Below are 15,094 nucleotides of genomic sequence, written 5' to 3' on the forward strand. Positions count from 1 at the left end.
GGACTGATCGCGGGATTGTTCGCGGGGCGGATCGAGGGACGTGAGGACGTTCCACTACATCAACCGCGTTCTCTAACGCTTCTGCTGTACGATCTACAAGGGTACGTAGATCACTCATCCCCTCTCGTAGATGGACATCACCATGATAGGTCTTCGTGCGCGTAGGAAAATTTTTGTTTCCCATGCGACGTTCCCCAACAATATTCTCCTCCACGTTCAGATCGTAGACATTTTATTTTTCTGTCACGTTGATTCTCAACCTCACTCTGAAATTCCTTGAACTTTTCAAACGTCTCAGATTTGTGCTTCATCAAGTAGATATACCCATACCTACTCAAATTATCGGTGAGAGTGAGAACATAACGATAACCACCGTGAGCTTCAACGTTCATTGGACCACACACATCAGTATGTATTATTTCCAATAAGTCGGAGGCTCTCTCCATTATTCCTGAGAATGGAGTCTTAGTCATCTTGCCCATGAGGCACGGTTCGCATGTGTCAAATGATTCAAAGTCAAGAGACTCTAGCAGTCCATCAGTATGGAGCTTCTTCATGCGCTTAACGCCGATATGACCAAGGCGGCAGTGCCACAAGTATGTGGGACTATCATTATCAACTTTGCATCTTTTGGTACTCACACTATGAATATGTGTAACATCACGATCGAGATTCATCAAGAATAAACCATTCACCAGCAGAGCATGACCATAAAACATATCACTCATAGAAATAGAACAACCATTATTCTCTGACTTAAATGAGTAGTCGTCTCGCATTAAGCAAGACCCTGATACAATGTTCATGCTTAAAGCTGGTACTAAATAACAATTATTAAGGTTTAAAACTAATCCCGACGGTAGATGTAGAGGTAGCGTGCCGACGGCGATCACATCGACCTTTGAACCATTCCCGACGCGCATCGTCACCTCGTCCTTGGCCAGTCTCCGCTTATTCCGCAGTTCCTGCTTTGAGTTGCAAATGTGAGCAACAGCACCGGTATCAAATACCCAGGAGCTACTATGAGCGCTGGTAAGGTACACATCAATAACATGTATATCATATATACCTTTAACGTTGTCGGCCTTCTTGTCCGCTAAGTATTTGGGCAGTTCCGCTTCCAGTGACCTTTTCCCTTGCAGTAGAAGCACTCAGTCTCAGGCTTGGGTCCGTTCTTTTTCTTCTTCCCGGCATCTGGCTTACCGGGCGCGGCAACAGCTTTGCCGTCTTTCTTGAAGTTCTTCTTACCCCTGCCTTTCTTGAAACTAGTGGTCTTGTTGACCATCAACACTTGATGCTCCTTCTTGATTTCTACCTCTGCAGACTTGAGCATCGAGTACAACTCGGGAATGGTTTTCTCCATCCCTTGCATGTTGTAGTTAAGCACAAAGCCTTTGTAGCTTGGTGGGAGAGACTGGAGGATTCTGTCAATGATAGCATCATCCGGAAGTTCGACTCCAAGTGAAGTCAGACGACCGTGTAACCCAGACATTTTGAGTATGTGCTCACTGACAGAACTGTTCTCCTCCATCTTACAGCTGAAGAACTTGTCGGAGACTTCATATCTCTCGACACGGGCATGAGCTTGAAAAACTAGCTTCAGCTCTTGGAACATCTCATATGCCCCGTGTTGCTCAAAACGTCTTTGGAGCCCCGTTTCTAAACTGTATAACATGCCACACCTGACCAGAGAGTAGTCATCACTCCGCGCTTGCCAGACGTTTAGAACATCCTGGGCTGCTGCGGGAGCGGGAGGGTCACCTAGCGGCGCATTAAGGACATAAGCCTTTTTAGCTGCTTCAAGGATGAGCTTCAGGTTGCGAACCCAGTCCGCATAGTTGCTACCATCATCTTTCAGCTTGTTTTTCTCTAGGAATGCGTTGAAGTTGAGGTTGACGTTGGACATCTACAATATTTATAAAGACAACTTTTAGACTAAGTTCATGACAATCAGGTTCATTTAATCAAATTAAGTATGAACTCCCACTTAAATCGACATCCCTCTAGTCATCTAAGTGATACATGATCCATGTTGACTAACCCGTGTCCGATCATCACGTGAGACGGACTAGTCACCATGGTGAGCAACTTCATGCTGATCGTATTCAACAATACGACTCATGTTCGACCTTTCGGTCTCTCGTATTCGAGGTCATGTCTGTACATGCTAAGCTCGTCGAGTCAACCTAAGTGTTTCGCGTGTGTAAATCTGGCTTACACCCGTTGTATGCGAACGTTAGAATCTATCACACCCGATCATCACGTGGTGCTTCGAGACAACGAACCTTCGCAACGGTGCACACTTAGGGGAATACGTTCTCGAAATTTTAGGAGGGATCATCTTATTATGCTACCGTCGTTTTAAGAAATAAGATGTAAAACATGACAAACATCACAATGCAATCATATAGTGACATGATATGGCCATTATCATCTTTGCTCATTCGATCTCCATCTTCAGGCATCACATGATCATCATCGTCACCGGCGTGACACCATGATCTCCATCATCATGATCTCCATCATCGTGTCTCCGTGAAGTCGTCACGCCAACTACTACTATCACTACTACTATGGCTAACCGTTAGCAATGAAGTAAAAGTAGCAAGCACATGGCGTTGCATCTCATACAATAAATTTAAGACAACTCCTATGGCTCCTGCCGGTTGTCATACTCATCGACATGCAAGTCGTGAAACCTATTACAATAACATGATCATCTCATACATCATACATGCAACATCACAACTTTGGCCATATCACATCACATGTCAAACCCTGCAAAAACAAGTTAGACGTCCTCTAATTGTTGTTGCAAGTTTTACGTGGCTGATTTGGGTTTCTAGCAAGAACGCCTTCTTACCTACGTGAAAGCCACAACGATGATATGCCAAAGCCATTTACCCTTCATAAGGACCCTTTTCATCAAATCCAATCCGACTAGAGTAGGAGAGACAAACACCCGCTAGCCACCTTTATGCACGATGTGCATGTCTGTCGGTGGAATCAGTCTCACGTAAGCGTACGTGTAAGGTCGGTCCGGGCCGCTTCATCCCACAATACCGCCGGAAAAGAATAAGACTAGTAACGGCAAGCAAATTGACAAACCATCGCCCACAACTTTTGTGTTCTACTCGTGCATAGAATCTACGCATAGAAAACCTGGCTCGGATGCCACTGTGGGTAACGTAGCATAAATTCAAAAAAATTCCTACGCATGTTCAGATCTTCCTATGGAGAGACCAGCAACGAGAGAGGGGTAAGAGCATCTTCGTACCTTTGAAGATCGCTAAGCGGAAGCGTTGCTAGAACGCGGTTGATGGAGTCGTACTCGCAGCGATTCCGATCTAGTGCCGAACAACGGCACCTCCGCGTTCAACACACGTGCAGCCCGGTGACGTCTCCCGCACCTTGATCCAGCAAGGAGGAGGGAGAGGTTGGGGAAGAAGACCAGCAACACGACGGCGTGGTGTTGGTGGAGAGACGAGGTCTCCCGGCAGGGCTTCGCCAAGCGCCGGCAGAGAGGAGGAGGAAGAAGTGCAGGGCTGCGCCGAGGGAGAGGGAAAACTGTGTCCTCCAAAGGCCAAAAGTGCCCACTATATATAGGGGAAGGGGAGAGGGGGTGCCACCCCTAGGGTTCCCACCCTAGGGGGTGCGGCAGCCCTCCCAGATGGGGGGTGTGGCGGCCAGATGGGGAGGAGGGGGTGGCGCACCCCTCTGGTGGGCCTAAGGCCCACCTAAGTTAGGGTTCCCCCCTTCTTTTTCTTTCCCCTGCGCCATGGGCTGAGTGGGGAGGCGCACCAGCCCAACTAGGGGCTGGTTCCCACCCCCACTTAGCCCATCTTACCTCTTGGGGTCGCAGCCCCCTCTCGGTGGTCCCCCGGGACCACCTCCGGTGGTCCCGGTGGTCCCGGTACGTTACCGGTGATGCCCGAAACACTTCCGGTGTCCGAAACCATCCGTCCTATATATCAATCTTTACCTCCGGACCATTCCGGAGCTCCTCGTGACGTCCTGGATCTCATCCGGGACTCCGAACAACTTTCGGTAATCTCGTATAACAATTCCCTATAACCCTAGCGTCATCGAACCTTAAGTGTGTAGACCCTACGGGTTCGGGAGACAGGCAGACATGACCGAGACACCTCTCTGGCCAATAACCATCAGCGGGGTCTGGATACCCATGGTGGCTCCCACTAGCTCCACGATGATCTCATCGGATGAACCACGATGTCAAGGATTCAATCAATCCCGTATACGATTCCCTTTGTCTGTCGGTATAGAACTTGCCCGAGATTCGATCATCGGTATACCTATACCTTGTTCAATCTCGTTGCCGGTAAGTCTCTTTACTCGTTCCGTAGCACGTCATCGTGTGACTAACTCCTTAGTCACATTGAGCTCATGATGATGTTCTACCGAGTGGGCCCAGAGATACCTCTCCGTCACACGGAGTGACAAATCCCGATCTCGATTCGTGCCAACCCAACAGACAATTTCGGAGGTACCCGTAGTGTACCTTTATAGTCACCCAGTTACGTTGTGACGTTTGATACACCCAAAGCACTCCTACGGTATCCGGGAGTTGCACAATCTCACGGTCGAAGGAAAAGATACTTGACATTAGAAAAGCATTAGCATACGAACAATACGATCTAGTGCTAGGCTTAGGATTGGGTCTTGTCCACCACATCATTCTCCCAATGATGTGATCCCGTTATCAATGACATCCAATGTCCATGATCAGGAAACCATGATCAACTATTGACTAACGAGCTAGCTAACTAGAGGCTTGCTAGGGACACATTGTGATCTATTCATTCACACATGTATTAGTGTTTCCTGTTAATACAATTATAGCATGAACGATAGACGATTATCATGAACAAGTAAATATGATAATAACCATTTTATTATTGCCTCTAGGGCATATTTCCAACAGCCCACTTCTTGATGCCGCTCCCAGTGCACCACCCATGACGATCTCCACTACGTCGTCAACGAGCATTCCTCTCCGTTCTTTCTCCATTATCCATCTTCCCTCCACACTGCCTCCACCAGCATAGCCATCTTGCCCATATGTGCTCATCCACCCCCACCTTCATGCGTGGACTTTCAACAACGATGCACTAGGATACCTGTGGGTTCACCATCAACGGGATCTATGTTGATATATCTAACTGTTGTTATTCAAATTGATTTGTGACCGTTTGTGATATTTCCAATTAATTTAGACTTAATTCATTTTTAGATAATAAATTTCTGCACCTAGATATCATTTTCAAGACTGCTATTTCGCATTTTCAAATTTTGTTCTTGCAATACATCTCACATTCTTACTATGTCGTGATACCAAACAATTATTGGTACAGAACATCCATGCTTCCTATGCTAATGTGCTTCTTCCATGCTACATATTTACGGATGGAATATCGAATCTTTGCCATGCTTCCTACGATCGAGCTTCTCATATGTACATAGACTTCGAGCCATTTAATTCTAGTTTGAGATGCATTGCTTCGGAAGATCTATGCTTCTAAGTCACCAACAAAGATCATTGCTTAACATCCATGCTACCTAGGTTTTTTTTCCTGCTTCTCGTGTACACATAGAATTACATCATGCCATCTTGATTTACTATATTTGTTTCCGGTTTGTGGATATATTTTTTATTTTCAAACAAACATGCTTCATGGTATTTATCATCGCGTCTGTTTGCACAATTTTTTCATTCGATATATCTCGTCCGGCGCTATCATCCTTACCGTTTGTACCGCTATGTTTCCATGATAGGCAAAATTAAGATGAGAAGATTTTCAAGCCATTTGCTAGTATATGTAGTTGTATGCTTCCATGCACTTTTTATTGCTTCAAAATGCCAAAATGTCTGCTTCGGCAATACATTTGTTCTTCCAACTAGTTCACCAAACATTCCTTGCTTATATCCTTCGAATCAAACCTTTTATTGCTTCCATGGAATTGATGTTTTACTTCAGGCAATTGACATGTGATTTGGACATCGTTGGTGGCATCACCTCATTGCAAGCAAACCTTACTACAATTTCAAGCACCGCGTAGACGAGTGTTGCACCCTCCTGCACGAAGATAATGAGCGCCTTGTCCGGGAAGCCACGCCAAAGGCATCGACTTGATGGTGGTTTCTCACATCCCGTACAACAAGTAGAAATCTACTACAAGAAAATATCAGCTTGCTTGAGCATGTATTCCATTCAAATTGTTTCTCTACAGAACAATGGAGCAAAAGTTATACCAATGGAAGCAAACGGCTAGTTCATTTGAAGCATGTATTTTTGTGACAATGCTACTATTTTTCTATTTAGATGGACACATATTACTATTTGGTTGGAAGTGGCTCTCTAGTGGATGAAACCAAAAGAACACGGTCCTTTTAAAACAAGAAGATTTTTCTGCTTAGACGGAAGCACATTAATATTTCATCGGAATCAATTTTATTGTTGACGGAAACAAAAAAAATGATGTGCTTCGTATAGCTAGGTGCAATTCTAGTCAGTTGAATCAAGTTTGCTTCCGACACAAAATGTCTGGTCACATAGAACACAAATTTAGTTCAAACCGGAGCAAAATCATTCACTATTAACAAAAACTCTCCGATGAATGGAAGCACAATTTTTTTTGGCTACGGAAATGGACTGTACGAGAACGTCATGCATCAATCTCCTTGCTTAGGAAAAACAATTGTGGAGGAATTAATGGGTATACCTACTAAAAGCATGCAGAGCCGTTATGGAAGCGAAGAAATATGTAGAGGGGCATGCTAAGCGAGCAGTTAAGGACCCAATTAAAAAAAGGAAAGAAACAACTCAGGGCTGGCCTTTCTACCAAATCCGACGGTAATCACAACTTTAATCATACGGTCATTGACAGGTATGATAATATGCAAGAGATAGTAGTCTGATCCCTAGTGATGTTCTTTATAAAAGAGAGTTGTGTGTGATAGTGGTCACATAGTTCGGTCCTTTAGTGCGTGTGTGGAGAACGCACACGTACGATCATTTTACTCGAATCATGTACTATGCTACATGGCAAACGATTGAGATGAATTAATTGTGTGCGATGACGTGGAGCATGGCACACGTTACATCATATGTTCACTGTGTGTGAAATTCCACACATGGTTTGACGATGTGGCCGGGTTCTACATCGAGATGACATGCCCAAGTTCAACTCCCACTCCATGGTAATGACCATACAACTCCCACACCATGGTAATGACATGAGACAACATACAGCCTACCGAGGTGGCGGCCACAATTATACAATGTCTCCAGGACTCCAACCCACGTTGCAAGTTCAACTCCCACTACATGGTAATGACCATCAAGCGAGGTAAAAGACAAAGACTCAAATATGCAACAACAACAACAACAAAGAAAAGACAAAGACTAAAGAAATTTTACTTCAACTTTCATGTACTTACCACACATTTTTTTACAAAAATTTCACCTTACAGTTGTTCTTGGGAATTTCATCGAATTGCTAGTTTATTTACGTATCAGCTTGCAGCCAGAACATATAACTTTACACAAATGGTAACTTTCAGACGTGTTACATATGTACACTTCGTTCATATGCACGGATCTTTGTCTGTTATGTTTGACAAGAAATTTGAAAGGATCTTTTAAAAGTATAACGTGTTGTGTGGAGGTTAGAACGCTCGCCCACACAGATCCCAACGTGTGGTTGCCAGCTTCTGGGTGGGTGAACCGGTTCCCACCCGCACAGTCTTCACCATGTCCGCATCGTGTGGGTAAACTGCTCTTCGCCCACACAATGCTCGTACGTTGCTAAATGCATGACAACTACAGTTGTGCGTATGCTGCAACTAGGTAATCACGCATGTCAATTATGGTTGATCTTACATAGCAACTATGGTTGAACAACGTGTGGTAACTTGTTAACTTGTTAATTGCATATGACAACTGTTTTATGACCATACGTGGTAAGTAGTTAATTACACATGATAACTATGTTTGATCACGCGCGACAACTATCATTAATTATACTCCCTCCGTTTCTAAATATAAGACCTTTTGAAGATTGTACTATAAACTACATACGGATATACATAGACATATTTTAGAGTATAGATTCACTCATTTTATTTCGTATGTAGTCTCCTCGTGAAATCACTAAAAGGTCTTATATTTTAAAATGGAGGGAGTAGTTGCCATCTGTCAAATAACTAAAGTTGTCATCTCCCAAGTAACTAAAATAGCTGTGTTAGGATGTGTGATCAGATTTGCTTCGTGTCACTCGTGCCAGATGAGTATGATTAGTAGTTGTTGCCCGGGTAACACGAAGTAGCTGTTCAAGATATATGAACAGTTCTTTTGTTTTTTCAGACAGGATCGTGTTGGCTGCCTTTTGGATATGCAACGCAAGACATTTTTTTTTTTGCGGTGTGCTAAATATCCCGACCCTAACTTCATGCCATCAGTTGTGTGCGTTACCTCTGACTGGATCTCTAGACCACATGATCTCATTTTATTTTTTGTAAATGCACTAATTCAAAATAAACTCACATGATCATTGCTCAATAGAGCTTGGTTCATTAATTAGCTACCCAAAGATCTTACAACCAACAGCCACAAAATACCTCCTCCATATAATCAAGGCGGAAATAGCAAGTGCTTATCTGACGTTAAAGTAATTGTTCCATTGCTAACAAAAGCCATCATCTCTTAAGCTAAATTAAACCAAACTAAAACTAAACCATACTATTAAGACCAGTTCTTGAACCCTAAGTAAGCATAGCAGAATCATTTAGAAGGTGACCTTGTCAACACGAACGTGGAGGGACACCGTCCTGAAAGGGCCAGCACCGGCGAGAAGCTTGTGCGGCACCGTTAGGAACGTCAGCTCCTCCACGGCGACGGTGCCAGGCTCCTTGCTGCTCGTCACCTGGATCTCCGCTCGGACCGTGTCGGTCCTGCCGTTTGCCGGCTCCGGCGGCCCGTTCGCCCACACCTTGGCCGCATAGTGCGGCGGTGGGGAGGCCCCGGCCCTGACGCACACCACCGACACGGCGATGGGCACGCCCGGGCCGAGCGCGCTGCCGACCACGAGGAACGCGCGGCCGTCCTCCTCCGCGAACAGCAGGCGGCGCGGCTCCGACACCGGCACCTCGAGCTGGAGCACCTTGCCGTACTGAACCGCGTGCACGGGCACGCCATGGACGGCGATGAGGTGGTGGGGGAGCGCCGGCGGCGCGCAGGCGAAGGCGCAGCCGGGCATGGGGCATTTGCAGGGCGCGAGCGGGCACGCGCTCTTGTGGTCGCCGAGCTTGTGGTAGATGACGCGGCGGCCGCAGCCGTCGTGGTCGCACTTGATCCTGGCGGAGGAGACCAAGGCGTCCACAAAGGGGCAGGCGCTCAAGTCGCCGCCGTCGTCGCACCTCTGGCACTGCTTCCATGGGAGCTTGGCGACGCAGCTGCCGCAAGCCAGGTGGCCGCGTTTGCACTAAGACAGATTGAAGCAAGCAGTAAGAGGAATAAATCTAGCTGCTGGATTGGATTCAGTTCATGGGATGTTGAGTAGTAGTACACCAACCTGGAGGACGGGAGGCTTGAAGGGGGAGGAGCAGATGGGGCAGTCAAGCATGTTGGCCTCCATCCTCACGGTGGGCGTGGCCGTGGCCGTGGGCGCCGTCATCGTCAAGCCGTGTTCCGACGCCTCCACGGCTGCGCCGCCGCCACCTCCACTTGCTTGGGCTCCTGCATTATGCACAACGATTTCTTGCTTCACCGGGCCATTGAGCAGCTCCATCACCATGGCCAAACTAGCAGCCTGCGTTCGCCTCGAAAAACTCTCTCTCTCTCTCTCTTTCTTTGTGTCTTTGGTGAACGGCTGGAAGAGAAGACTAGAAGAGGCTGGGAGAGGCAACATGCAAATGCAATGCAAGCGCACGGCACAGTAACGGCATCTTCAATCATCGTATGATCACAGTTGATAAAATTGTCACGTAGATGATTTTAATAAAATTAAATACACCACACATGCCTTAACTTGTCATATGCAGTCAGTGCCTAAAGTTGAAAAATACATAAAAATGGTGCTCTAACTTGTTCGGGTGTGCAAATACGGTACCTCATACAGTATTCGAGCATATAACTTGTCCGGCTCTAAATTGTATCACATACGGATGCACATACTGATGGGTCCAACCTGTCAGGTTTGGTCCTGCATATCAGCTACACAAAGCATGGCTATATGTGCAAATCATAGATATAGCGTAATTTATTATAATAATATCGTGCGAGATATTAAAAGAAATAAGAAAGAAAAAAGGATCCGAATTTTCAAAACTAGGAGCTCACATGTGCCATCCTTGCAATCTAACCCATATACCAAGAAAAATTTTATGTTTATTTAGAGCATCTAGTTGGAATTTTCCTATGAGTTTATTTATCTAACCCTCTAAAAAATGTAAACATTATTTCTCCATTTTAGACATCTCGTGGTGACGTGTCTGGTGGTTATATTGTTCACCGAGGGACCTCTGCTAACCAACAGACAAGACACCATTTGATGCCTAAATGAGATAATTTACTTCTTAAACATTTTAGTATCAAAGGATATTTAGGAAACGTGCTGGTGCATTTGAAACAAAAATGCTTTTGAAACATGTTTCACGGGTATTATAAAATTATAAACTTATATTTAAAAGATGTTTGTCACGCCTTCAAAAAGATTGACAACATGTATTTTTATAGATGTTCAACGTGCATTGGAAATGTTATTGTGCAAAATTGTTCTTATATTTCTACAAACACCTTTAAGATATTTTAATACATTTCTAAAATTACTATTATTACACACTAATTTCTAATACACATCCAACACTTACATTGTCATTTTTCTGTAATTGTGTATTTTAAAAATATAGTAATACAATGAAAACACACACTAATTGCCCGTGCTTGTGGTCCTGCATGAAGATACACAAATTTACACAACAATTTTCAATATATGTTGAACTGCCTAAATCCACATAATTTTTTAAAAACGTCCACGTTAACCTCTTCAAAGTACGCAACAATGAAAATAGAATAGATATGTAAAATACAAAAAAAATGCCCTACTGATAATTACTGTATTTTTTATTTGGTAAAATTTACATATCATGAAAACTAAACAATATCTCGATTTTTTCTATAAAAATGTAGAAAATGTGTTGAAGAATTGCAGAACGATATGTCGAATTGGTCTGTATACATTTCTAGCTAATACTACTACGTATAACTTAGTTTGGTCATGTTATTGCATTAAGCAGGATGTCCCAGCTTCAAATTTTCATCCCAACAAAAATAAAAAATTAGTCGTTCACTTCCAACCACTGACTTGTGGGCCGCCGCCATGCTGCCACGCCACATGGGCAAGACGTACACCCGAATACGGTAGGAGGTATCGTATTTGCACGGTCGAACAAGTTAAAGCACCATTTTTATGTATTTTACAATTTTAGACATCAAACTGACCGCACATGACAAGTTAAGGCATCCATGATGTATTTAACTCATTTTAATGACATGACGTAGGCTAGCATGGTTATTTCTTCAATATTTAGTGAACCAGCTTAATTATTTTACATACGATTAACATACACATCATTGAATAGCTTTTATGATGTGCAGTTGGTAGTTGACGTGGACACTTATACCAATGATTAAACATACGGACTGTTGGACATGCTCTAAAGAAACAAGCAGCTACTGAGTTACTGTGTGTGGTCATTGGTCAAGGGACCAGAGGCGAAATGAATGCGGCGTGCGCGACGGGACGTGTCATAGGCCCTCCGTAGCTGCACCGTGCAGCCATAGGCTCGTGGGTGCTTCGCTGCGCCACTTTGACTGAAACTTTCCATTGGTAAATATGCCTCACACGGTGACACCAAACGTTGCAACAGTCAACAGCAAAAGAGATTTTCTGTACAGAGTAAATCTGTTCGGTAGGGTAGTAGGGTGGGTTTGGTTGCACGACTCGAGGCCAATTCCAGCATACCTTTTCATCCGCTTTTCGTCCGTTTACACGATAATGAAGTCATGTCTGTCTAAATTTGTGGTCAATCAATTTATTCTGAAGCTAGTCATGAGTATGTCAATCGCATAGTTCATGATAAAAATAGACGGAGGAGGTTTCAGCTCAGCTCAGGCTCAACATTTTCACCTAGAAAATCAAACCATTGGTCATAGATGTTGTCATCACACTCATCCTTCACGATCATATTGTGCATGGTCACACAAGCAGTCATCGCATTCCAAAGCTTCTGCGTGCTCCATGTCAATGCGGGGTTTCGAAGGATACCCATCGAGACTGAAGCACACCGAAAGCATGCTCCACATCTTTCCTATCACCCTCCTGCATTTGGGCAAACCTCTGTCTCTTTTCTCCTTGCGGATCGGGTGTGGTCTTTCATAGAGTGGACCACTGAGGATAGATACCATCAGCCAGGTAATATCTCTTGTTGTATTGGTGGCCATTGATCTCCAAGTTGACCTTCGGAGAGTGGACTTCTGCAAGCCTTGCAAACCATGGAGAACGCTGAAGAACACTGATATCATTATGAGAACCAATCATGCCAAAGAAAGAATGAAATTTCCACATATCTTGTGAAGCCACCGCTTCAAGTGTGACGGTAGAACCTTTCACATTTTCCTTGTATTGCCCCTGCCAAGCAAATGGACATTTCTTTCACTTCGAGTGCATACAATCGATACTACAAAGCATACCCGAAAAACCCCTCTCGGCATTGATCGAGAACAACCTCTCAGTATAAGCCGTATTTGGCTCTATCACCTACTCAGGGCCAAACACAGCCACAACGACCTTGCAGAAGTTGTACACTGATTGAAGACATGTGGACTCACTCATACAGACGTACTCATCCAAAAAAATCACCAGGAATTCCAAATGCAAGCATGCGAATAGCCGCAGTGCATTTTTGATAAGAAGAGAAGCCAAGCTTGCCAAGGGCATCCTCCTTGCACTCAAAATATGGGCAATATGCTACCACTTGGCATCCTCCTTGCACTCAAAATATGGGCAATATGCTACCACTCCGCCCCGAATACGATTGAACACATGTCTCTACATACCAAAGCGACGGCAAAAAAATTTATGTGCTTTGAAAAGTGCGTTGTTCTCAAAGTAATCGGCATAGAGAAGTATGTGGCCTCTCTCCCAATTGTGGTTCAAGGCCAGAGCATGGATGAGGATTGATCCCCTGAACCGAGGTCGCATCCTACTAATGTGGTCGTGGAAGACCAATGCAGCCGCCACAAGCTCTTCATCGTCCGAGGACGAATCATCCGATGAGGAAATAAAGTTGTGAAATAAAAACTCATCACCGCTATCCACAATAACTTGTGAATAAATTGTCGAACATCTTGCGGTCGTGGTGGAGACGCGGCCGAAAGGAGCAAGTCCGTTTTGCAAAGTGATGTTGGTATTAAGGGTGTGCATTGAGGGTGTGCACCGTGCGGCACTTTGGCAACTGTCAGAAATTGTTGGGGTCGATGTGCGGCACCGGCGGATGATGTCTACTACACAACTTCATTATTGTAGACTATGTTGGGCCTCCAAACACATAGTTATGTAGGGCAGTACCAATTTCCCCTTAAGTGGATGACCTAAGGTTTATCAATCTGTGGAAGGTGTAGGATGAATATGGTTTCTCTCAAACAACACTGCAATCAAATACAAAAAATCTCTTGTGTCCCCAACACACCCAATACAATGGGAAATTGTATAGGTGCACTAGCTCGGCGAAGAGATGGCGATATAAGTGTAGAATGGATAGTAGATATAGGTTTTTGTAATTTGAAAATATAAAAATAGCAAGGTAGCAAGTGTAAAACAGTGAGAATGTTTTGTATAAATGCTTGGTAATAAGGCGTGAGGTTCATACTTTCACTAGTGCAATCTCTCAACAATACTAACATAGTAGAATCATATGATCATCCCTCAACGTGCAACAAAGAATCACTCCAAAGTTCCTATCTAGCGGAGAACAATAAGATGAAATTGGTGTAGGTAGTAGAACCACCTGAAAATTATTCTTTCTGATCAATCTTTCGAGCTATTCTGATAAGTGTCACGAACAGCCCTAGAGTTCGTACTAGGATAACGTATATATCAATCAATCCTAGACACTCCAATGTCACCTCACATATCCATGGGTAAATTATGCGACATGCACTAAACAATTTCGGATATATCGTATTCAATCCAACACAAAGAACTTCAAAGAGCACCCCAAGATTTATATCGGAGAACATAGTATGAAAACGTGCAATCAACCCCCCTATGCATAGATCCCAAGGTCACTGAAATCGGCAAGTTGATTCCATAACATATATCAAGTGAATCACTTGAATACCCCAATGTCAGTACGGGTATCCGCATGAAAGACATACATCAAGTGTTCTCAAACCAAAATATTTAATCCAACATAACGAGATATTAAAGGGAAAGATTTAATTTATCACAACAAGATGGCAAGGGAAGAACACCATATTGTCCGACTTTATTAACAAAGCCCGTGCTACATAAAGATCGTGCCATCTCAAGAACACGAGGGAGAGAGAGAGAGAGAGAGAAAGAGAGAGAGAGAGAGACGTTGAACACATAGCTACTAGTACATACCCTTAGCCCCGAGGGTGAACTACCCCCTCCTCGTCATGGCCTCCGCCGGGATGATGAAGATGGCCATAAGAGATGATTTCCCCTCCCAAGCATGGTACTGGAAAGGCTCCAGGTGGGTATTTTGTTGATACAAAGAGTTACGACGATGGAGCGGCAGTTCTCTCTTTATTTCTCGGGTTTCTCGTATATATAGGATTTTTAGCATTGGAATCATGCCAAACGGAGCCATCAGGGTGCGACCTAGGAGGCGTCCGGTTGGCTTGTGGCCCACAGATGGCTCCCCTCCGGTGGTACTCCGCTCCAATATTTCTTACTTCCTCCAGAAAAAATATTAAAAAGTTTCGGGCGATTCCAAGAAACCATAGTAATTCTGATGAAAACAACGCCAGTCCTGGTTAGTTCTAAATAA

At 44.2% G+C, this 15,094-nt stretch overlaps 1 protein-coding gene across 1 annotated transcript; it reads right to left on the minus strand.

Annotated features, from left to right (window-relative positions):
- Positions 1-8,568: 8,568 nt before the first annotated feature.
- LOC123439226 (putative E3 ubiquitin-protein ligase SINA-like 6) lies at positions 8,569-9,910 on the minus strand. The gene is made up of 2 exons (XM_045115966.1): positions 9,592-9,910; positions 8,569-9,501 (listed from the first exon to the last, which is right to left on the minus strand). Exons 1-2 carry the CDS (start codon positions 9,811-9,813, stop codon positions 8,806-8,808), a joined length of 918 nt encoding a protein of 305 aa, XP_044971901.1. The 5' UTR covers positions 9,814-9,910; the 3' UTR covers positions 8,569-8,805.
- Positions 9,911-15,094: the final 5,184 nt, after the last annotated feature.

This window comes from Hordeum vulgare, chromosome 3H, assembly GCF_904849725.1.
Source record: "Hordeum vulgare subsp. vulgare chromosome 3H, MorexV3_pseudomolecules_assembly, whole genome shotgun sequence".
Lineage (NCBI taxonomy): Eukaryota > Viridiplantae > Streptophyta > Magnoliopsida > Poales > Poaceae > Hordeum > Hordeum vulgare.

What these genes read in the sequence shown, in the direction of transcription:
- LOC123439226 (XM_045115966.1), bottom strand. Translation starts at nt 9,813, where the DNA reads ATGGTGATGGAGCTGCTCAATGGCCCGGTGAAGCAAGAAATCGTTGTG. An exon ending in TCAAGCCTCCCGTCCTCCAG is followed by an intron (nt 9,502 to 9,591) that starts GTTGGTGTACTA and finishes AATCTGTCTTAG; the next exon opens with TGCAAACGCGGCCACCTGGC.